At 45.3% G+C, this 25478-nt stretch overlaps 1 protein-coding gene across 1 annotated transcript in view; it reads left to right on the forward strand.

Annotated features, from left to right (window-relative positions):
* Positions 1-25478, forward strand: part of RAPGEF3 (Rap guanine nucleotide exchange factor 3) — a 270982-nt gene that overhangs the window by 134142 nt on the left and 111362 nt on the right. Inside the window, exons 3-4 of the mRNA XM_030198304.1 lie at positions 3408-3514; positions 5583-5704. Of these exons, the coding sequence (XP_030054164.1) occupies positions 3408-3514; positions 5583-5704 (229 nt within the window). The remainder of the gene's footprint in view (positions 1-3407; positions 3515-5582; positions 5705-25478) is intronic.

The raw sequence follows: 25478 nt of genomic DNA on the forward strand, positions 1-25478 counted from the left end.
ATCTAAAAAGTGTCATAAAGCAGCATTTGGACAAATTCCTTCTCAAAACGTCCAAACTAGTATTTTCGAAACTTATTTTGCAGACGTTTATCTATGCAATTCATCTTCAGTGCATCCAAATCACAAGGGGAATGTAGGGGGTGGGCTTAGGGCGTTCCTAACACTTGGATGTTTTACAGCCATAATAGAACAAAACAAAAGTGTCTAGGACCAAAACTGTTTTTAGAACGAATAAGGCACAAAAATGTGCCCTAAATGACCAGATAACCACTGGAGGGAATCAGGGATGATCCCCCCTTAATCCCTCAATGGTCCTGACCCCCTCCCACTCCCCAAAGATGTGATTAAAAATATTAGTTACCAGCCTCTATGACAGCTTCAGATGTTATAGCCAGGTCTATTAGAGCAGCAAGCAGTAGTGTAGTGGTCAGTGAAATGTACTATAGAGAGGAGGACCCAGGCCCATATCCCACTCTACCAGTTACACTTGTGGTGGAAAATGTGAACCCTCCCATACTCTCCTCAAAATTACTGTACCCACATATAGGTGACCCCTTCACCTATAAGGGCTATTGTAGTGGGGTACAGTTGGGTATAGTAGGTTTTTGGTGGGTTTTGAAGGGCTCAGCATACAGTTTATGGGGGGTAATGGTGAGGTGTGTACCTAGGAGCTTTTATATGAAGTCCACTGCAATATCCCCTAGGGTGCCCCATTGCTCTCCTGGGTTGTTTGTGTGGCCAGCGTATTAAGAATGCTGGCTTCTCCTACATTCCAATGGCTTGATTTTCTACGTTTTTCACTTGGACTTTTTTGTTCCAGAAAATGGCCCAAAAAGATAAACACACAGAACATGAAAACATCTTGCATGTGGCCATTTTCGAAAAGGAAAAATAGAAGTTTTGCTATTTTGAAAGTGACCATATTTTCTATTCGGATTTGGGACGTTTAGCACAAAAAAGTCAAAGCCCGACTTAGACGTCTTATTGAAAATGCCCTCCATGTGTACCACGGTTCTCCAAAACCAACTTCCTGCCTTTTTCCCTCTGTCATCCTGGCCTTTATAACTTACCTTCAACCACTTCTTCCTTTTATCTCTTCTTCACCATTTCTGTCTGTCTTTAGCATAGCTCTGTTCCTTACTCAAGTGTTGCTGCTGGTTCATGTGTGAACTCTTCTCTTCTTGATCTCTTTGCCATTTCTCATTTAGACACTTTGCAGCTGTCCAACTGTACCACTGCTGTATGAATTAGGAATCTTGTGATGCGTGGTTCTAGCAGCTGTCACTCCTGGAAAAAATTAGACTCTTCGTAGTCTGTGATGTCTTATATTGGACCAAATGAAAGATATATATATAAACAAGTCTGTGAGTCCTGTATCTAAGACCACAAGACCCATCGCACCTTGTTTGGATGCTCCATCCTGGAGTACTATTACAGAGTGGGTAAAAAAGCTGAAAAAAGATTGCGGGGGGTGGGGGTGGGTGAGCACTTACTGCCACCCATTGAGATGGCGGTAAAGGCTCCCATGCTAATCCGGTGGGTCTTCAGCCCCCCCTAGCATCCCCCCCCCAAAAAGCCCTGGTGGCCCAGTGGACCACAAATCAAACCCCCCAAACCTGGTGATCTAGCGGCCCTCTTCCCTGACCTCTCGTACCTTAGTTGGAGGTGGGAGGTACACTCCCTCCTCTTCCAGCAGCGCGCCTTGAAAATGGCGGCTCCCAGCCCAGCTCACTGCATCCTGGGATGTGCTGGTCGATGCTTCATACCATATGTATATATATATATATATATATGAGTTTCTCCCTTAAATGATGTGAAGCCCCGCCCAGCGTATCCCAGGATGCACTGAGCAGGGCTGGGAGCCGCCATTTTCAAGGAGGCTCTGCTAGAAGAGGAAGGACTGTACCTCCCTCCTCCAACAAAGGTACAAGGGGGCGGGAAGAGGGCCTCTAGACCACAAGGTTTGGGGAGTTTGATTTGCAGCCCACTTGGCCACCAGGGCTTTTTTGGTGGGATGCTAAGGGGTTAAGGGGGGGGGCTGGAGACCCATTGGATCTCCAGTCCCCCCATGAACTTTTGTCAGAGGGGTTGGGAGGACTGGAAGTCTGCCAGATTTCCAGCCTCCATGTCGTTGGCTTGGGATGGGGGTTTGGTGGGGGCACTAGGCCACCAGGGCCATGCTGTTTGGGGTCTGGTGGTCCCACAGTACAGTCCTTCCTCTTCTAGCAGAGCCTCCTTGAAAATGGCGGCTCCCAGCCCTGCTCAGTGCATCCTGGGATGCGCTGGGCGGGGCTTCACATCATATAAGGGAGAAACTCATATATATATCTGAGCTTTTGACAGCCTAGACCTGTCAAACAAGTGCGAGAGGATGCGTTCAGGCACAATCCTCTCACACTTGACCCTATGATCAGAGATAATAGCGCACATAAATTTGCATGCTATTATCTCTGCTCATAGGGGCGGTAAAGCCCAGCACTGTTCCAGTGCTATTTTAGAGCTCTATTTGGAATAGCACAGGGCTTTCGATTGTCTGGGCATTAGAATTTGAGGCCTCTAGGGACAGAGAAAGTACCTACATATACTGTGTACATCTAGTAGTGCTATAGAAATGAATAGTAGTAGTAGTAAGTGCCACTGGAAATCAAGCAATTTAACTGGTGCAAAAAAACAGAAGAAAGCAATCTTTGCAAGAAAACCAACAGATTTCATAGACATGAGACGCTGCTCTGAGCTTTTCCGCTCGACATTGTTTCAAGTATGATTTAGCGCTACAATATCAATAAAGAGATATGAAACGCTGCCTTGAGCTCTTCCGTTTGACATTGTTCTGAGTATAATTCAGCGCTATAATACTAGCAAGAAGACTCCTGACGCAGGCCTGAAAGGCCAAAACACAGCTGTGTCGAGTCCCTTTCTCCCTACCATTTTATGGCTAATAAAGTATATATTTTTTGATTTTTACAACCAGAGTGTTGTCTTTTTTATGTATTTATATTTTTAGATTTTGATGTTTTTCTACATATTTTTGATTTTCATTTTTTGTTTTTGTTTCTGTTAGTCATCTTCGCTGTTTTGTTTTCTGTTTCTTCAGCAATTTAACTGACCAGAAACCATTTCTGGCCATTTAAATTGCTTTGAATATCAACCCCTTAATAAATAGATAAAGTTAGTAAAATTTAAAGCAAGTAAAATGATGTGTTGAAGTTTTGTTCAGAATAACTTTCCCTTTGTGTTCAGTCCCCTGTCGTATGATTTAACCCTTGAACAGTGCATGTCTGTTGTATCACGTCATAAAGGAACATTTGCCTGAAGAAAACATTCTCCCAAAAGCTGGTCAGCTTTGATGAAGTCATATTTTGTCTTCCTTTCTTTGCTGTAAAATTCATTCTTTCTTATTTGTGCAGGTTTCGTCTCAGAAAGTCTGGAGAGTGGGAAAGGTTCTTTGTGCTCACCTGTTAGGCCTGACTCCATCCCTCATACGGAATAGAAAACATCATCTCCGGAGTTATAGGTACTTCTCTTACCCTTCTTGGGACCTTGTGTGTCTTGGGTAGTGGAAGATGCTGCCTCCCTCAAAGGAATTTATTCTGGATATGAGAACCTTTTAGTTGGAGTTTCTGTAATTTTCTAAAATTCTGTTGGGCCTGAAATGTTTATCTTATTTCAAGAGGGAACAGACAAGCTGAAAGAGAATAATTTTCTAGAGGTGAGCTTCCAAATGCAGAGAAGGAGGGTGCGTGGTCAGGGCATGAAGCACCTACTAGCTGTGAAAAGAAATTGTGTAACTCTAAAGCAGTTCTATTCACTGACTGTCCTTGAGGGCTGCAAATAGGTCTGGTTTTCAGGTTAACCTAATAAATATACATGAGATAGATTTGTATACAGTGGAGGTAATATGCATGCAAATCTACCTCATGCATATTCATTAGGCATGTCTTGAAAATCCACTGGAAGTGAATACTGCAGTTCTAAAGATAGTGGCTTTATGTGCTTTTCACACCAGCTGCACTGAGCTGAAGATGACCATCTTGACTGGATGGGTACAGAATGACTGAAGACATTTAGGGATATTGCAGAATTTGCCTGCTCATATATCTTGAAGACCATGTTATCGCACTTCCAGCTCCCTTCAGCAGGGATGGTGATGTCACAAGTCCTGTCCTCTTCTAAAGCTGCTGATCTCAGAAGCCTCAGGTTCCCTGATAACTAGTGAGCTTCTACCATGTCTCTAGTAAACACCATTGTCATGTAGGTACTCAAGAAGCAGATTGTGATGGATCAGTCTGTTAAGTCTACTCTAAACCTAATCAAAGGCAACAAGTAATGCTTTGATGTTTCTCTTATATATACTATCTGCTACCACATTTGCTTATTTCCAATCTGACGAAGAAGGGCAACCTTTGAAAGCTAATCAAGAAATGTATTAAGTTATGTCCAATAAAAAAGGTATCATCTTATTTTCTTTTCCATGTTTTATTTTGTTTGATTTCTATTGATAACCTTTAAGAGTGGACTATCATGGCTACCACACCTCTCTACTTAAGGCAACAAGATAAATCCGTCGTGTTATGATGATTCTCTGTCTTTGGTTCTACCCTTGAGGAGGCAACTTTTGAACTGTGCACACAAGTGTAGAGTCTGTGGGTACACATTTTCCTTTGAAAATTGAGTAGTAAAATGTATTCATACAAACTTGCACCTACTATTTCACTGGTCCATTTTCCAGGTAAAATTCTGTGCACACTTTTGGAAATATAAAAATATACTCAGGTTCAAATCAGTGGCGTAGCTACGTGGGGCCTGGGGGGCCTGGGCCCCTGTAGATTTGCCCCTGGACCGCCCTGCTGATGACCCTCTTGACCCCCCCTCCCGCCGCTAACCCTCCCCCGCCATCGCGGTGGGCTACCTTTGCTGGCGGGGGGCCCCAATCCCCGGCAGCCGAGTAGGTCCTCTTCTTCCTCCGATTCAAAGACTTCGTTCTCTTTCTGACGTCCTGCACGTTGTATGTGCAGGATATCATTCTGTTTCTGTGAGTCTGACATCCTGCACGTACAATGTGCAGAATGTCAGAAACAGAACGAAGCCTTCGAATGGGAGGAAGAAGAGGACCTCCTCGGCTGGCGGGGATTGGGGTCCCCAGCCAGCAAAGGTAGCCCACGGCGATGGCGGGGGAGGGTTGGCAGCGGGAGGGGGGGGTCGAAAGGGTCATCGGCAGGGGTCGTCAGTTGGTGGTGGCAGCGGTCGATAACAGCAGGGGGGGTCGGCAGCACCGGGGGGGGGGGCTAAAATGTGCCCCCTCACCTCGGGCTCTGGACCCCCCTTCCGCCGAAGTCTAGCTACGCCCCGGGTTCAAATTCCTCCCTAACCCCTCCCACATACATTTTTGTTGTCTCTGTGAGTTAATGTTTTTGCATAGTGGCATAAAGTGCATATCTTTACCCACAGAGAGGGTAGGCAATTTACAGAGTGGTCATTTCAGTACATAAGGCTCTTTTAGGTATAGAAATACCTTTGAAAATTGTGTCCCAATGTATAAATAATAATCCATTTCCCCTCTGTTTGTGTTTTGTTGATCACAGGTCATGTTGCTCAGGGAAGGAGCTTGTAGATTGGTTGATGAGTGCCAGTTCCGCCATCCAGTCCCGGAGCCAGGCTGTGGGGATGTGCCAGGTGTTGGTGGATGAAGGTGCCCTAGTTCATGGTATGGCCAATGTTATCTATAAAGAAGTATTTGGCAACAGGGGACAAGTTTGGTATGGAAGGAGGCAATTCAAAGTGACATTTCTGCACATCATGCTTATCCCATCACCAATTCCTCTACAGCTACAAAGACACTATAAGAAAGTGCATAAAGAACCCCCATCCAGTGCCAGCCACCCAGTAAAACTACCTTTACAATTAATTGACAGCAACATTCAATAAATGTATCTATATGGGAGTGAAGTTTGAATTCTATATAGCATGAGAAAGAATCTTAATATAAACCACTGTACAGTTTTGTATCACACACACCACATGCCCCAATAACGGAGCAACAATATTTTCCCTTACGACTCACCATACCAAGAAACAGCAAGGGAGTAATAAGGGTCACACTGACCATTGCGGACTGAACTGAGCCTGGAAATTCATTGCTGAGCCATGTCTGGTCACCCGCAATGAATAGCCAGGCCTCAGTGGCCACCCTGAGGCTAACCATGTACCTGCCAATATTCAGACTGGTGCCCAGTTAACCTTCTTGCTGTCCTAACTTTATCTGCTTACGTAACCAGTTAGTGGACTGAACATCACTGTTCATCAGTTAAGTATCAGCTCTGCCCAGAGACTGCTTCATCACTAACCAGACAGTACTGCAGTGATCAGAGCCGATATTCAGTAGCAGTGCCCAGTTAACTGCTGTTAACTACCTTTGTATCGCTCCATAGTGAGACCGCACCTCAAATATTGTGTTCAATTCTGGTCAATTAGAAAAGGTACAGAGAAGGGTGACAAAAATGATAAAGGGTATGGGACGACTTCCCTATGAGGAAAGGCTAAAGTGGCTAGGACTTTTCAGCTTGGAGAAAAGATAGCTGAGGGGAGATATGATAGAGGTCTATAAAATGAAATATTAGGACTAGGGGGCAAGCAATGAAGCTACAAAGTAGTACATTTAAAACGAATCGGAGAAAATATTTCTTCACTCAACGTGTAATTAAACTCTGGAATTCATTGCCAGAGAATGTAGTAAAAGTGGTTAGCTTAGCGGGGTTTAAAAAAGGCTTCGATGGCTTCGTAAAGAAAAAATCCATAGACCATTATTAAAATGGTCTTGGGGAAAATCCACTGCTTATTTCTAGAATAAGCAGCATAAAATATATTGTACTGTTAAGGGTTCTTGCCAGATACTTGTGACCTGTATTGGCCACTGTTAGAAACAGAATGCTGGGCTTGATGGACCTTCGGTCTGTCCCAATATGGCAATAGTTATGCACTTATGTAAATATTGGTGGCCAGGGGCTGAGCACTATTTAACCGGGCAGGATCTCTATTCTTCGGACTGGAAAAGTAGCCTAATGATTAGTGCAGTGGCCTAAGATCCAGGCAAACTGGGCTCAATTCCCACTGTAGCTTCTTGTGACTCTGGGCAAGTCACTTAACCCTCCATTGCCCCAGGTACAAAATAACTACCTGTATATAATATGTAAACCACTTTGATTGTAACCACAAAAGGCGGTATAGCAAATCTCATCCCCTTTCCCTTCTTCTGCAATAGGGATACCCCAAATCAACATCTGGCATATTGAAATCACCTATTAGTAGTGCTTCCCCGTTCACAGCTATATTTTGAATGTCTTCAGTTAAATCTCTGTCCATTTCTTCTGTCTGTCACAAATTAGAGAAACAGAAACATGCAGACAAAACTGAAATGAAACCCCGCAAAAAGCCAGACATTAGGAGCAGTGCAGTACTAGAAAAATGACAAAGATGTATTTCCTCCTGCAAAATACAATAGAAGAGATGCCTATTTCTCAAGGTTGCTATTCCAATCCTTTAAAATTTAGGGCCCGTTTCAGCTCCATGTAAGCCACAGGCTGAACTAACCCTGGATGTTCAAGGCCAGGGCATGCGTGGCTCTGGACATTAAATATCGGGTATGTGTGGTCATCCAGAATTTAACCAGGCACCAGCTGATATTCAAACCAATGCCCAGTTAACTTGACGCCAGTGGCATTCCTAGCCTAGCCTGTTTGCCACCCTGGGCAGGTTGCCGCTGACCCCCCCCCCCCCCGAAACATATCACAACCCCTGGTGTGTCACCCCCCCCCCCCCCGAAGCGCAACACCAGACCTTTCCTCCAAGCAAGAGGGTGTGCGGAGCAGGTACGTGGCTGTTGGCTCTGCCGGTCCCGTGCCCCGGAACAGGAAGTAATAGAGGGAGCAGGGAACCAGGAGAGCCAACAGCCACGCTCCTGCTCCACACACTCCCTTGCTGCCTGCACCCAGGGGGAACCGCCCTGCCCTTGGTACGCTACTGCTCGGCATATAAAGTTAGGAGAACCTTTCTGCAGTCCTGACTTTATACATTTACTTAGCTGGTTAGTAGACTATCACTGCTAACTGGTTATGTAATGGCTCTACCCCCAGACCATCCCTAATCTTTCCAGTTAAGGAGTGTCCAGTTAGCGGTGATATTCAGTGGCACTATCTGGTTAAGTTCCACTAAATATCAGCAGCTGATCAGTTCAGTGGGGCTAACCAGGCAGCAGCCTCTTCTGCCTAGTTAAACCCCTTTGAACATCAGACCCTTAAAATTTTTATTTCCTTTCTATGTTTGTTGTCTGGGCATTTTATTTTTCTAATCAGGTGATGCCAGTCTCTCTCTTCCTGTTTCCTTCTGTTGATCTTCTAAAGATCTCCTTTCCCATAGGCAGTCAGTAACTCAGCTGTTTGGGGGGACTAAAGTCAGGCAGGACAAGTTAAAATCCTTGGGGTGAGGGGCAGGGCTACATCTATGTCAGCAGCAAAGGGGCAGAGGGGCAGTTATCTCCCCCCTCCCCTTCCAGTACCTTCCTTACTGATGGTAGAATGCAGAGTGAATGCACTCCAGAAATTATGTGCCAAAAAATCAAAATAATGCACCAAAATAATACAATATATTAAACAGAACAATGTCTGCAAAATTTTCCAGTCAGCTATAGCTCCCCAGTCCAGCATCTTCCTGTTGACCATGTGAACAGCGGTATAACAGAAAGCCTGTGGTTACTGGCAACCATAAGGGAAGCAATTATCTAAACTGGCATTTCCATTCTGGTGCACCGATTTTGTGTGCTGGAAACCAATTCTATAATGGCAAGATGCCAAGATGCAGTTATAAAATACTAGCATAAAGTTGGCATAGGTGCACTTCAACAGTGCCGCCGAGAGACTGAGCCGGCTGCCCCCCCCCCCTACTCAGGATGCAGCCGCAGGGCCCCCCACCCACACTTGGGGCTCAGATACCGGGCCCCCCCCACACACACTCAGGATGTAGACATCGCTGCTGCCCTTCACTCACTCTCAGGCTGCCACCAGATCCCGGCGCCAGGCCCTCCTTGAAGGCTGGGAAGGAGCAGACGCACTGATGCACAGATGTAGGGGGTCCCCCACCCCCTATGTCAGTGTGTCTGCTCCTCCCCGGCCTCCAAGAGGGACCTGGCACTGGGGTCTGTCTCTCATCTGCTCCAGTATGCCAGGACTGGTTCCCGATAGAAGCAGGAGAGAGACAGACCCCGGGGCCAGGTGCCGGGCCCCCCTTGGAGGCTGGGCCAAAGGAATTTTGCCCCCCCCCCCCCCCCCGCCCGCTCCCTCTCAGCAGCCCTGCACTTCAGTTTTGGCATGAGCATTTACAGCATGTCAATGACAGGTGAAAATTGCTGCACCTACATATGCCAAGTGAAGGCCATAACTGATAGTATTTATTAGTTATATGTGTCACTTGGAGACACGCCCATTCTCCATCCACATATATGTCCCCCTGCCATTACATACTATATCACTTAGGCGCTACTCTATAGAATAACAGCTAGTACACATTCTTGCACAGCTACCAATTATTGATGCCTATAATGTACATAAGTGGTGTGCATGTCTCGGTGCCAATTTATAGAATTACCTCCAAATTGACTAGCCTATCTGTGTTTTGGTAGGTTGCCAAATGGCCACCAAGCTTCAGACCTGCTAGCTTTTAGTTGATGATTTGTATTAGTTGAACCTAATGGTTAGAGCAGCAGGTGAGAACTAGAGAAGTCAGGGTCCAAATCCCATTGCCGCTCCTTCAGATCTTGGACATGTCACTCAACACTGCCTCAAGTACAAATTTAGATTGTAAGCCCTCTAAGGACAAGAAAATACCTCTGTATATTAACGTAACTCAGCTAAATACAGTACCAAGCATATTGTGAAGTAATACAAAACCTTACAAAAGTCACTCAGGACTTAGAAAGCAATTCTACCCTACTATAACAGCACTAACTTCCAGGAGTTGCACAACAAGGGCCTACTTAGAAAAAGGCAGCATCATAAACATTGCAGTGGGCAGTAGAATATCAGTACATCTACTGGAAAACGAAACAAGACAAATTAGTACAGATCAATCCTACACAGACATTGTGGTATCAGAATTCCTATTCTTACACATGCAGAACATACTGTACATAAACCTTCACCAAGTATAAAGTAAGTAAGCACAAACTATAGATTGAAATATTTACACAAAAATTAAACTGTCTCCCTATACTTTGTAAAATATAAAGACAGCAGTTATAATTTTTTTAAAAAATGGCATTCAAATCACTAAATTAAATATAAATATAACAAAAATGGAAAATAAGGTGATACATTTTTATTGGGCTAACTTAAATTTTTTTACTAGCTTTCTGAGGCCAAAACCTCCTTCCTTAGGTCAGGACAGTATACATAACAGTATAGCCCTCCTCTTTACAAATGCCCTTTTTCTGTTGTTCCTCTTTCATTGTCTCACGCTCTACCTCCATTTTTCCTCTCCTTGTCACTCCCTCCATCCAAACACTCTTCCCCCTTCCCACTTCCTCCCTCCAGAAGATATTACCCTTCTTTCCCTCCTTCCTTCCTTCCTTCTCACTCCCCATCCTCTAACTCTCCTGATGCTATTCTCTCTTTGTCACTGGGGCCAAACATGACCCTTGATTACCTGCCTTCCTGATTGTCATGTGGCTCTTATCGTGCGACTGCCCAATTTAATGTGTCTTCTGCTGCCGGCATGTGGGACATGCTGAAGGTTATCAGGAGGGTAGAAGAGAACTAGATGCACCCAATCAGATCAGGCAGGGGCTTGAGTTACCTTCAGCCTGATCTAATGGCTGACTCTGGGGTGGCAGTTATCACCCCAGAACAATGCCTATGGATATGACCACTCCAACTTAGTGCATGCAACTTGCAGGATTTGTTCCATGGGATGTAAGAGAGCATATGTGATGGGAATGGTGGAGAGGCTACAGAGGTAGTAACTTTCACACAAAGTCTGCAGATACTTTTCACCAACAGGCTTTGCATCAGTTTTCAAAGGGAAAAATGTTCCTTTCAAAATGGAGACAAGGAACGTATGTGCACACACCTGCACTTGTGCAAGCACTTTTTCTGTGAAAACGTACAGGTGTAGCTTTGGAAATCCAAAAGTATGTGTTTAAGTGCATCCTCTGCTCCAGTACCTCTCCTAGGAGTGTCTTCTTGATGTGTATATATACTTTAATGCACACTTGCTATATGTACATATACATACATAGGCTCGTACACTACGTATTGGGAAATTTTCCAAAGCTCAGTTTCTGCAAATGAAACTTACTTAGTTTTATGACTGGAAATGCCTTTGAAAATTGTCCTAAGTGAAGTTCAGTGCAATGTGTTGACCTGCTTAGAGGAAAGCGAGGCTGGCCTGAAGAATATTACATCATTCACCACCTGTGCTAACCTTTCACCTCTGTAGTTGCTTACCACAAGGGGAAATCTGCCAGCTGAAAATGTGCAGACAAGAAAAGTAAATAAAGCAGACGCCACAGGAGACTTCCCAGATCTTATGAAACAACCTTTGTTGGCATTTACCCTCTCAGCAGCAAAAACATCTCCTTTGGAAAGTTGTTGAAGCTTTTTTTTTTTGTGTGCTGAATCAGGAGCAGTAAAATGAACTGTCGCTTTCTGACTTTCTGTTCCCAGCTGAGATTTTGTAAAATCTCTGCTTCCCATTATTTACTGCAAATGAGTATTTTCTCTTAAGGTATCCCAGAGAAAGGAGCCCAGATAGCCAAGCCCTTTCGTTCAGTCCTTCTTATGACCCTGGTACAGGGGTATTAGGTGAACTGTCAGCCATGTACTCCCCTTCAATTATGTTTACAGCCTTTAATCCTTCCCTGAGATTTTCATAATTAAACTCAACAATCATGATAATCCCAACATCACTCATTCCAGAACAATCCTGTTAAAAGACAAAGATACAACTTTAAATAATAGACGTTTTTTTTTTACATACATATGTAACAAAGGCAATTTCCCAAAACCATTTAACTAGGTAAATAGCTGTATTACCAGGTAAATGGACTATTTTTTTTTTTGTTACATTTGTACCCTGCACTTTCCCACTCATGGCAAGCTCAATGTGACTTACATATTGTATACAGGTACTTATTTGTACCTGGGGCAAAGGAGAGTTAAGTGACTTGCCCAGAGTCACAAGGAGCTGCCTGTGCCTGAGGTGGGAATTGAACCCAGTTCTTCAGGACCAAAGTCCACCACCCTAACCACTAGGCCACTCCTCCACCCTCCCTGTGGGTAAAAATATATGCTGATGGTTCTTTGAGTTGGTGACTGTCAGGCTCTATTGCTTTCTTTTGACTGCAGCTGTCTTTGCCACCCTCAAGAAGCTGCAGCCTAATGGTTAAGCCACAGCTCTAGGAACCCTTCTCAGAGGCAGGTCTGGGTGGCTTCAGATTCCCTTTCTAGCTAAGGGTTGCAGGAAAGATTTGCTGTGAGATTGAGCCTCATGATAGTGCCCTTCTGCCAGCAGGGCATGGCCAGCCCACAGGTATTTGATGCCACCGTCAATACAGGTTTCCTGTAAGAGGGGGCCAGATCAACAGGCTTTGAGCGTGTTCGTGGCTGCTCAGTGCCTCACTGCCATGCTGTGTTGCTGCTCTACCTTTGTCTTGCTGGCTATTTCAGTATCTCATTGCCACACCCTGAAGTCAATTAGTGGTTGCTGATGAATAAATCCTGTGTATGGCATTCTTCGATTCCCTTGTGTTTGTTGGTAGTCAATAGAAATAAAACAAAACAAAATAAAACATAGAAAAGAAAATAAGATGATACCTTTTTTATTGGACATAATACATTTTTTGATTAGCTTTCGAAGATAGCCCTTCTTTGTCAGATCAGAAATAAGCAAATGTTGGTAGATGACAGTATATATAAGTGAAACATCAAAGCATTTCAGTGACAGTCTAACAGTATGAGGGTGGGTTAGGTCAGAGACAGAGGGAGTCGGGTGGATGAGGGACAGGGAGATATGCATGCAGATAAGAGAGTGACAAAGCATATTTCCCTGTCCCTCATCCACCCGACTCTCCCTGTCTCTCACCTAAGCCACCCTCATCCTGTTAGACTGTCACTGAAATGCTTTGATGTTTCACTTATATATACTGTCATCTACCAACATTTGCTTATTTCCGATCCAACGAAGGACTACCTTCGAAAGCTAATCAAAAAATGTATTGTTATGTCCAGTGTGTTTTTTCTAGTGAAAAAGGTGCCGGTACTCAAATTCCAGGCCACCCTTCAGGAGTGGGGTGATCACTGAGGGACCCACCCCACAATAGCCAGGCCCCGGGCAACCAGTCACAGAATCTATGACAAGGCAGAATTGGTGTGTAGAGCCTGAGCTCTTTCATTAAAACTTGAGGACTATGGCTTAATTTTAGCAGACAATAGAAAAAGTGCCGGTACTCAGTACCCCCAAGTACCCCCTCAAAAAAAGCCCTGGTTATGTCCAATAAAAAAGGTATTATCTTATTTTCTTTTCCATGTTTTATTTTGTTTTATTTCTATTGACTACCTTTAAAAGTGGACTAACATGGCTACCACATCTCTCTACTTGTGTTTGTTGGAAGTGTCGTTTGTCTACACTACTCCCTCGATTGCTCTTCTACATAATGTTCCTTGGTCCTCCACTTTGGTGGTTGATCTTCACACCCTGAAGTCTGCCATCCTGGACGGCCACCTAAGCCACCTACTGGACATGCAGAGCCTGCCCCAGAGATTTCTTCCTGTTACAGCAACCACCTTCTCTCATTCCTTCCTTTCCTCCCTCAAGCCTGGACATATGATCAGCAAAACTCTTTTATAACATGCAGGGTGTAGAGGGAAAGACAACACCTGCAAAGAGCAGCCAAAGTGTACACAGCTAAAAAATAAACCCTAATAAAACAACAGACCAGTCAATATTAAGCCCAGAGAGGTCAGCATTTTTAAAAACACTATGGGGCCCTTTTACTAAGGCGCGTAGTCACCTATGCGCGTCAAATTAGAACTACCGCCCAGCTACTGCATGCCCCAGGCGGTAATTCTAATTTTGATGTGCATCCAAAATGTGCGGCATGAAATAATTTCTATTTTGTACCACATGGCACTAACCAGGTAGTAATCGGCAGTGTACGTGTGTTGACGATTACCACCCGGTTAACATGTGAGACCTTACCGCTAAGTCAGTGGGTAGTGGTAAGATCTCAGGCCCAAAATGGATGTGCGCTGATTTTTATTTTGCCGCACGTCCATTTTCAGCCCCCCCCAAAAAGCCTTTTTTGCAGGTGTGCTGAAAAATGGACCTGTGCGCATCCAATACACGCACCTACACCAGTGCAGGCCATTTTTCGGTGCGCCTTAGAGAAGGGCCCCTGTGTGCTCTGGGCTGAATTACAGCTGGAAATTCATTGCTGGACCACATTTGGCTGCCAGCACTGAATACCCAAGTCATCGGTGGCAGGTGGAAATAATCTGGGTATCGTCAATATTCTGTGGCAGGACCATTTGTTTTGAGGTTGTGCTCACCCGGTTAGTTATTCAGGGACTGACACTGAATATCGGCAATGCCTGGAGAGCTTTCAGGTCCACCCCATCTCCATCCTTGGACCGCCCTGCAACTAACTATACAGTACCAAAATATATAGAGCTACAGGAGACAATAACTATCACAAAAATCAAAGGCAAAAAAATGCCCTCTCCTCAGCTAATATAGCTGCGCTGCTGAGATCTCCACTAATCAATAAATAATAAATAATGAATGGCAAAGGGTAGCTCTCAGAACTATAAAGTTCAGACCGGAAGCTACAGGTATACTCTATCATAGATACCACCAGTGCGTTTTTTTTTCTAGCAAAAAAGGTGCCGGTACTCAAATGCCAGGCCACCCTTCAGGGGTGGGGTGATCACTGAGGGACTCATCCCACAATAGCCAGGCCCCCTGCAACCAGTCACAGAATCTTTGACAAGGCAGAATTGGTGTGTAGAGCCTGAGCTCTTTCATTAAAACTTGGGGTCCATGGGTCAATTTTAGCAGACAATGAAAAAGGTACAGGTACTCAGTACCCCCAAGTACCCCCTCAAAAAAAGCCCTGGATACCACCCAATGACACCATGATGGCAAAAAAAGCTCCAACAAAAACAAAACAAAACTGTAACGTTCCATAGAGGTCAAGCATAAAATTCATCGGCAGTATTCAGTTAAATGCTGTTGAATATTATATCCTGACCTGATCCTAACCTGTTAAATAGTGCTGAACATCTACCTCATAGTTAACACAAAGCCCACTATTACAGAGTAGTTGACAAGAAGAGCTGTTAGGGGCAGCCTACACACTCAGTGTATTTCCTCAGTACTTATCCATGCTTTTTAGGCCATATCCCCTGCTTAAGACATCTAGGGAGACCATGGGGCTCATTTTCAACAGAGAAACACGTCTCAAAAACGGCATAAAGTGGCATTTGGATGTTTTTCTCTGAAAAACATCCAAATCATGATTTTCAAAACACAAATTTGAGATATTTTACTCTGCAGTGCATCCAAATCACAAGGGAATGTTTTGGGGGAGTGTGTTGGGGCAGAATTTGAGCATCCCCAAAACATGGACAATTTTCTGCCATAATGGAACAAAGCAAAAACATACAGGGCTAAAAGTTAGATGTTTTGATCTAGACCTGTTTGAATCAAGAAAAGGTGTCCTAAATGACCAGATGACCACTGGAGGGATTAAGGCATGACCCTCCTTACTCCCCCAGTGGTCCATGACCCTTCCCACCCCACAAAGATGTGAAAGAAACAGTACATACCAGCCTCTATGACAGCTTCAGATGTTATGGCCAGTCCTATTAGAGCAGCAAGCAGGTCCCCGGAGTGGCTTAGTGGTCAGTGCAGTGCACTGTAGAGAAGAGGACCCAGGGCCATATCCCACTCTAACTGGTTCATTTGCGGTGGAAAGTGTGAGCCCTCCAAACCCCCCCCCCCCCCAAACCTACTGTACTTACATGTAGGAGACATCTGCAGCCATAAGGGCTATTGTTATGCTATACAGTTTGGCGCAGTAGGTTTTTGGTGAGTTTTGGAGGACTCCTTATACTACATAAGGGGATAAGAGATATCCCAGCAGAGCAGTGGGGCACTCTAGGGTGCACTGCAGTGGACTCCACATTAAAGGTCCCAGGTCCACATCTCACTGTGTTGTCAGTCTACTAAGAATAGTGCTCCCCCCCCCCCCAATACATCCCAATAGCTTGTGTTTGTCCACTTTTCACTGGACTTTCCCCCGCCCCCAAATAATACAAAAAGATAGATGCACTGAGCACAAAAACATCTAGCAAATGACCATTTTCAAAACAAAAAAATTGGATGTTTTTCGGATTTGAAAATGGCCATGTTTGCTATTTGATTCTTGGACATGTTTTGCAAAATATCCAAAACTGGATTTAGATTTTTTTTTTTTTGTACCCTGTGCTTTCCCACTCATGGCAGGCTCAATGTGGCTTATATGGGGCAATGGAGGGTTAAGTGACTTACTCAGAGTCACAAGGTGCTGCCTGTGCCTGAAGTGGGAATTGAACTCAGTTCCTCAGGACCAAAGTCCACCACCCTAACCACTAGGTCACTGATATCAAAAATGCCCCTCTGTATCTGTTAACCCATGCAGTGGCTGTCTTTAAAGTTTTTGAGGCATAAGAAGCAGACAGCATGTGCAGAGGAAGCTGGAAGCCCTAGAAATCCACACTGATAAACACTGTGCAAATTATTGCCTTTCCCTGTTCCCATGACCCCCCTCTCTCCCTCTCCCTTTCCCTTCCCCATTTTCTGCCTGGATTTATTTTGAGCACTGCCCATGCCGGTGTTGATGTATGACTCTTGTTCTTCCTCTGGCCCACTGGTATCACTTTGTACTGCTGAATATAAAATCACAGAGCCTCTGAAGAGTTAAGGGAGGAGGGATAGCCACCATCATGTCCTAGAGCATGAGTTGACTGTAAGAGGAGATTTCTGAACAGAGGGCTGGAAGTCAATAACAAAGAGGTTTTTGTTTTTAGCTCACAGCAAGTTACATTCAGGTACAGGCATGGGAGCCAACTTTTCAAAATGATTGGGGCACTCAACTCAGCTCACATTTTACGAGGAACCACCTAGTGTTAGGTGTCAGGAGCACACATAAATCACCTCTTATAGAGCACCAACTCACAGAAAAATATGCAGCATATTTTGATGGTGTGAACTTTCCCAGTAGGCATGTGGATGGGTGGAGACTGGGCGAACAAATACGCACATAAATTATACTATTATATAATTTATATGTTTTCTGGCTAACATCCTGGCAGATATGATGGCGCGCTGGGGGTGGGAAGTACGACCGGGCTTCTGCGATAGCCTGGCGGTACGTCCTTTATAACGAGCGGTAAGCCCACGTTGGGCTTACCACCACTTTATAAAAAGGGCCCATGGTGACCAGCTCCTAGCACAACAGTTTCCTTTTCCCTTTTCCTCTTACCAACCTTCTCACCACTCTCCTTTCCTGATGAAATTGGAACCATGACAGAAAAGGAAATCCTATCTGGGCTCATGGGGATGAAGAGGGTTCCTGGGATTTGGGACTTGCCAGAGGGGGGACTCCCTGAAAGTCTGCCACTCTAGTTAGATAGTGCATAGGTTACTGAGGGGGTCTTTTTCTAAAGCGTAGCTCCAGTTATCTGCAGCAGGGCCCATAGGAATAAAATGGGCCCTGCTGCAGATAACTCGAGCTAAGCTTTAGCAGAAGACCCCCTGACTTGTTTTCACACTGCCAGAGTTTTGAGGTGAGGTACCTGAGCAGAAGAGGGGGACATTTACACCAAGTTGCAGAGTTGTATCAGAGCAGAGATGATCATACAGATAAAAGGATAAGTAACATGATGGGACAAAGGAAGAGAACCAGTGAAATCCTCTCATGGGTCACTTGGGTTCACAGCAGGTGCCACCTAATGGGGCAGATGAGACAAGAGACCATGAGAGTAGACTATTTCTCTCTGACATGGTGGGCCACCTCTCACAACCCTGGCACAGACAGCTGAGAAACACTGTGTAATAACATTAACAGCTGCCATGCTAGGCTAGCCCAGTATCCTGTTTCCAGCAGTGGTCAAACCAGAGTCCTAAAAAGTGGCAAGACTCCATGCTACTGACCCCCATGGATAAGCAGTGGCTTTCCCTAGGTCTACTTTAATAACAGTTTAAGGACCTTGCTTCCAGAAGTTTGTTCAAACTTGTGCTAACTGCTTTTACCACATCCTTCATGTAAATTTCAGAGCTTAACTATGTGTTGAGTGAAAAATTGTTTCTCCTACTTGCTTTAAAGGTACTAAGTAACTTCATGGCATGTCCCCTAATGTTTGTACTTATTGAAAGAGTAAACAACCAATTTTCATCTACCTATTTAATTCCACTCAAGATTTTATAGACTACAGGAATTAGGAATTAATATTACTTTGGGCAGGTAGACCATTCCTTTGTAACCTAAGGATTCTATGACGGCTATTTATCCAAGAATTATATTTGAGTGAACAGGAGAGGGTGTCAAGATGGTTGTCCCAGTTACTCATGTAAATAAATATATGCAGCTATACTCTATGGACACAGACACACGTGTCTAAAGATAGATACATTCATATGCACACATTAAAACACCTCGTAACCCTCATGTACAAACCACTAAGCATACAGTACATAACACCCTGGCACGTCAGACATGAACCCAGGCTTTCTGCCAACCCAAGCCCTTCAGAGCAGAATTCTCTCTCCTTGCCAGTAACCCCTTTCAACTCCCTTTCACCCTTAGTTTTGTTTCACTTTTTTTAGTTTATTTATAGATTGGTTAGACTGCCCTTTGAGGTTCAGTATCAGTGGTTTACATAATAAAAACATAAAATAAACATAAATAAATAGAACTGACATATATTCATCTATAGCCACTGCTTGCCCTATGATCGGTAGCATGTAATGTTGCTACTTTGGGGGTTTCTGCCAGATACTTGTGACCTGAATTGGCCACTGCTGGAAACAGGATACTGACCCAGTTTGGCTATTCTTGCGTTCTTATGTATTATTACAGTTTTTCAAGCAAAAATTTTAATTGTGATTAATCGCCCAATTAAAAATTTTGATCACAGTTGATTTTATTTTTAATCGCTGTCTGGATAGTGTCCCTGAATATCCCCTCTGACCACCAGGGCACTATCCAGGCAGCTAATTGGATAGTGATGATATTCAGGTCCTACAGAGGAAGGGGGAGTCTTCTGGGAAAGGGCTTTTTGGGAAGGGGGATTGTCTTAGGGATAGTTTCGTCATTAACAGCATTAATAATGTTAATTACTGTTAACGTTTGCATCTTTAAGGGCGCCCCGGGCCAAGGGGTGGGGCATCCCGTATTATCAAAACAAGATGGGCGTCCATCTTTCATTTCGATAATACAGTCGGGGCTGGCCAAATCTCAACATTTAGGTCGACCGAAATGTTGAGATCGCCGACCTTAGAGATGGGCGGCCTCGGTTTTTGCCTATAATGCAAACCGAGGACTCCCATCTCAAAAATGACCAAATTCAAGGCTTTTGGTCGTGGGAGGAGCCAGCATTCGTAGGGCACTGGTCCCCCTCACTTGCCAGGACAGCAACCGGGCACCTTAGGGGGCACTGCAGTGGACATCACAAATTGCTCCCAGCTGCATAGCTCCCTTACCTTGTATGCTGAGCTCCCCAACCCCCTCCCAAAACCCACTACCCACAACTCTACACCACTACCATAGCCCTTAGGGATGAAGGGGGCACCTTCATGTGGGTACAGTGGGTTTCGGGTGGGTTTTGGAGGTCTCACATTTACCACCACAAGTGTAACAGGTGGGGGGGGGGGGGGCTGGGTCCGCCTGTCTGAAGTGCACTGCACCCACTAAAAACTGCTCCAGGGACCTGCATACTGCTGTCATGGAGCTGGGTATGACATTTGAGGCTGGCAAAAAATGTTTTTTAAATTGTTTTTTTTTGGGTGGGAGGGGGTTGGTGACCACTGGGGGAGTAAGGGGAGGTCGTCCCCGATTCCCTCTGGTGGTCATCTGGTCAGTTCAGGCACCTTTTTGAGACTTAGTCATGACACAAAAGGGACGAAGTAAAGTTGGCCAAATGCTCGTCAGGGATGCCCTTCTTTTTTCCATTATCGGCCGAGGACGGCCATCTCTTAACCACGCCCCCGTCCCGCCTTCGGTACACTGGCGACATGCCCCCTTGAACTTTGGCTGTCCCCGCGACAGAAAGCAGTTGAGGGTAGCCAAAATTGGCTTTCGATTATGCCGATTTGGCCGGCCCTGAAAGAAGGACGCCCATCTCCCGATTTGTGTCGGAAGATGGGCGCCCTTCTCTTTCGAAAATGATCTGGATAGTAACATAGTAGATGACGGCAGAGAAAGACCTGTATGGTCCATCCAGTCTGCCCAACAAGACAAAATTATATCTGCTACTTTATGTGTATACCTGACCTTGATTTGTATCTTCCATTTTCAGGGCACAGACCGTAGAAGTCTGCCCAGCACTAGCCCCGCCTCCTTGATTTGTATCTTCCATTTTCAGGGCACAGACCGTAGAAGTCTGCCCAGTACTAGTCCCGCCTCCCAACCACTAGCTCCGCCTCCCCCCACCGGCTCTGCCACCCAATCTCTGCTAAGCTTCTGAGGATCCATTCCTTCCGAACAGGATTCCTTTATGTTTATTCCTTGCATTTTTGAATTCCGTTACTGTTTTCATCTGCACCACCTCTCGCGGGAGGGCATTCCAAGTATCCACCACTCTCTCCGTGGGATGCAGAGAAAGATAACGAGGTAGAGTTAAGAATATTCCCTGTCCAAAGCATCTGGTGAACTATCAAAGCAGCTGTTTAACAGGATGAACCACACACCAGACTATGGTTGACAGCTCGTAAAATTGTTCTCCTTGCATGGCCAATCTTGCAATTACCTTTGCTTCAAGACAGCACAGAGAGGGGTGCTTGCTTGTTGCAGTTGTATCTGAGGATCTCCCCATGCAAATTCTGGTCTCTGGTTGCCTGCATTTGGGCTGTAAATTAGGCTATCCCCATATAGTGGATGTCAGAATAAAGTCTCTGGTTCTCTGTTCTGCAGCCTCTGGACATCAAGCTGACAACTGGACTGTTGTCTCTATCTAAATCATATAGGGAACCGATGGTCAAGTAACGTACTGTTTGCTACATCTAAGACTCTGCAGGACAATTTTTTTAGGAACATTCTAGAAACTGTTTCCTAATACTGCCTATTTGCTATCAGTTTTAAGGCCATTCTCTGCTGGTGAAACATAGAGGTCCTGATTTTATAACAGCATCAATATGAGGGAGGTCAAAAAGGCTACAAAGATGCCTATGTGACTAACTCCGATTTTGGATGTTTTGATGAAGATGTCCAAAAATCAAGTGTCAAACATGGCCATTTTTGAACCAGAAAAACTTTTATCTTTTTGTTTCAAAAATGGCCATTTCCTAGATGCTTTGTGCTCAGTGCATTTTACTTTAGTGTCTTTTTCGAAACAAAACATCTCAAGGGAGAAATGCACAAAAACAAGTCATTGGGACACCTGGCAGGCCGGCATTCTTAGTAGACTGGCACCACAGACATCCCAGCAGAACCTAGGGGGTGCTGCAATGGACTCCACATTAAAGGTCCCAGGTCCACATCTCACCGTTACCCCCTTATATTGTATGGCGAGACCTCCAAAAGAAAAACCTTCTGCACCCAACTGTACACCACTACAATAGCCCTTATATCTGCAGGTGTCACCAATATGTGGATACAGTAGGTTTTTGATGGGTTTTGGAGGGCTCACGCTTTCCACCACAAGTGTAACAGAGTGGGATATGGGCCTGGGTCCCTTTCTCTACAGTCCACTGCACCAGTGGCGTACCAAGGGGTGGGGGCGGGGGGGGCGGTCCGCCCCGGGTGCACACCGCTGGGGGGGGGGGGGGTGCCGCACGCCTGTCGGCTCTTCGTTTTCATGCTCCCTTTGCCCTGGAACAGGTTACTTCCGGTTCTGGGGCAGAGGGAGCATGAAAACGAAGAGCCGGCAGGCGCGCGGCACCCCCCCCAGCGGCGTGCACCCCGGGGGGGGGGTTCTTTCGCCGGGGGGATCGGGGGTTCTTTCGCCGGGGGGGCGTCACGCTGTTCTGGGGTGGCCCTGCACCCGGGGGACGGGGAGCATCGGCGATCCGCCCCGGGTGTCAGCCCCCCTAGGAACGCCACTGCACTGCACCAACCACTAGGAGACTCTAGGAACCTGCTTGCTGTTCTAACAGAACTGGCAATAACATCTGAAGCTGTCATAGAGGCTGGTATGTACTGTTTCTATCACAACTTTGGGGGTGGGAGGGGGTCAGTGACCACTGGGAAAGTAAAGGGGGGCAGTCATACCTTAATCCCTCCAATGGTCATCTGTTAATTTATGGCACCTTTTTCTGACTTAGTCGTGATTGAAACAGGTTTAGAAAAAAAACATCTGACTGTTAGCCCTGGACGTTTTTGCTTTGTTGCATCATAGCAGAAAAAAGTCCAAGCTTTGAGAATGCCCAAATCCCACCCCCAACAAGCCCTTATGTGACATGGATGTGCTGCATAGAAATACGTCTTAGAATGGGTTTCAAAAATAGTGATTTGGACAGTTTGGAAAAAAAAACATCCACATGCTGCTTTGTGCTGCTTTTTGGCCATTTTTTTGTTTTGAAAATGAGCCCCTTTATGGAATAAGCTCCTGGAATCAGCCTTTTTAGTGTGACACAGGTGTAAATGCGTGCATGTACTTTATGCATGTACTCATGTATTTTATAAAATACAAGCACAAAAAAACAGAAGAATCACCCTCCACAAGTACCGCACAGGAGGAAAACAAACAGCGGAGGTGACAAAAAAATAAAAAAGTCCACATCAAAGGTGCTGCAAAAACTTTATTGATCTACAATAGACTCGACACAAATCATGTTTCGGCCCCAGCGGGCCTGCGTCAGAAGTCTAAAACAATTACAAAACAAATATGTAACCTAAAGAAATACATTGTAAATTAAAAGATATAAAAGACATAAACATAAAAGTTCCTAAGAGAGACATCTAATAATAGGTACAAAAACAATTGAACACGTTGTAATCCACAGACATAATGAATCATAATCTGTAAATAGTAAACCAATATTCTTTTGCTTCTTCTTAGTTGAGGAATATGTAAGAAAAAAGAGTTGCCAAAAAGAGTAATAATTAAAAAAAATGTGTGTGACAATAGCCATGGTGTGAACAAGGTAAACAACATCGTACTATTCATGTGATTTATAGAGTGATCCAAGCCCAACAGAAACAGATATTTCAGTGCTTAAATCTACATGCATCCATTTACACCAATGAAAACATGACATAAATCCCAGCGTGTAGATTTAGGCGCACTGGGCCTTACTCTATAACTAGGTGTGTAATTTTCTGAATACCCACGAAATGCCCATTTCCCCACCCACAACCATGCCCTTTTTGCCTGCATGCGTCAGAAGTTCAGTGCGCATCCTATATAATAATTCTCACCTCCAACATTCTATGCGTCTGCCTGCCTGTGTCCGTAACTTTCTTCACAGATGGGCTCCGAAGCCCTAGCTGATGTCACTAGACCCATTATGACGTGTCCTATATAATTCTCACCCCCAACGTTCTATGCGTCTGCCTGCCTGTGCCCGTAACTTTCTTCACAGATGGGCCCCCAAAGCCCCGAGGGTTGGCGGTGGGAAGGGGGGCACGAGAGGGTCGCGGCAGGGGGGTCCAGGGGCCAGGAACTCTGAGGGGGGGTCGGGAAATCAGAGGAAGGGGGATCTGCAAATCGGAGGGAGGCAGGGAGGTGGGGTCTGGAACTCAGAGAGAGGGAGGGGGGTATGCAAATCGGAGTGAGGGAGGCAGGGAGGTGGGGTCTGGAATTCGAAGGGAGGGACGGGGGTCTGGAACTCGGGGGGAGGGAGGGAGGGGATCTGGAACTCTCTCTGTCACACACACACACTTACAGATTCACTCTCTCTCTCTCTCACAGTCACTCTCACACACACTCTCTCAAACATACACACTCCGAGGAAAACCTTGCTAGCGCCCGTTTCAATTGTGTCAGAAATGGGCCTTTTTTACTAGCTGTTACAGAATACGCTTAGTGAGTTGTGCGTGTAAATTCTAATCAGTGCCAATTAATGCTCATTATTGCTTGCTAAGTGCTGTTATCCGTGCTCAGTAGCTTGTTAAGCTCGTTAAATTACGTGCATTGTTATAGAACCTGCGCCGATTTCGGTGCCAATCTCTAGGCATGCTATAAAGAATCTGGGAGTAAACACTTGTATGAGCAAATCTATCTGGCTCCGAGGTATCCATTTGGACGGATTTCTGACTACTGATGGATTTTCCATCAGAGAGAGAACGTGTAATTTGTAATCAAACATATAAATGGCGAGTGAGCGTACTCACTCGCAAATGCGCAGTAGAGACTTCCCTCTCTGTCCCACCCCCGCGTCAATACGTGATGACAGGGGCGGGACAGAGAGGGAAACTACGCGAAGCCGCCGACGTCGCTACCGTTCCCCCCGAGGTCGCCACTACCGCTCCCCCCTCCACCCGGCCCAAGCACTCTCTTCGGTATTGAACTTACATCGGCGAAACGCAGCATGCAGGACAGCTGAGCTCCCATCGCCCTTTCTTCCCTGCCTGTGTCCCACCCTCGCCAACATTACGTCACACGAGGGTGGGACACAGGCAGAAAAGGAAGGCCGATGGGAGCTCAGCTGTTCTGCGTGCTGCGTTTCGCCGATGTAAGTTCAATACCGAAGAGAGGGCCCGGACCAGGTGCAGGGGTGGTGGCGGCGACTCCGGGGGACCGGTAGCGGCGACCTCAGGGGGGGGGGGGGAGAAGGCAGCGGCGAGGGGAGGGGGCCTTGCCAAAACCCCATAATAGGCCGTTTTAACGGGCTCAACGGCTAGTTTACACATAAATCTAAAAGGTCTATGTGTGTCTGGAAGGAGTCATATTGGCTAGTTGGGATAAATGTCAGACCTTTCTGTAGCACACTAAATTCTGTTTGGGAGAGTAAGATATATGACAAATTGAATGTTGGTATATCTAATTCCAGCTGACTCTCCTCTTGTGTTTTGTTCCAGACACTGGATATTTGTTTGCTTCGTTTGGCCTACAGTCTTTCCCTACTCCTGCAGCTACCTTACCTATGGTTTACCAGATTACTGCACCCCTTTAGTTAGAATGATGGTAGTAGTAGTAGTAGTTTAGTCGATTTGAGCAATTCATTTACATAATTTGTGATATATATTACTTTTATAGTTATTTTTATTACGTATAAGGGGTGTGGGTGTTGGA

Source organism: Microcaecilia unicolor, chromosome 3 (assembly GCF_901765095.1).
Source record: "Microcaecilia unicolor chromosome 3, aMicUni1.1, whole genome shotgun sequence".
In the NCBI taxonomy this organism is placed as follows: Eukaryota; Metazoa; Chordata; class Amphibia; order Gymnophiona; family Siphonopidae; genus Microcaecilia; species Microcaecilia unicolor.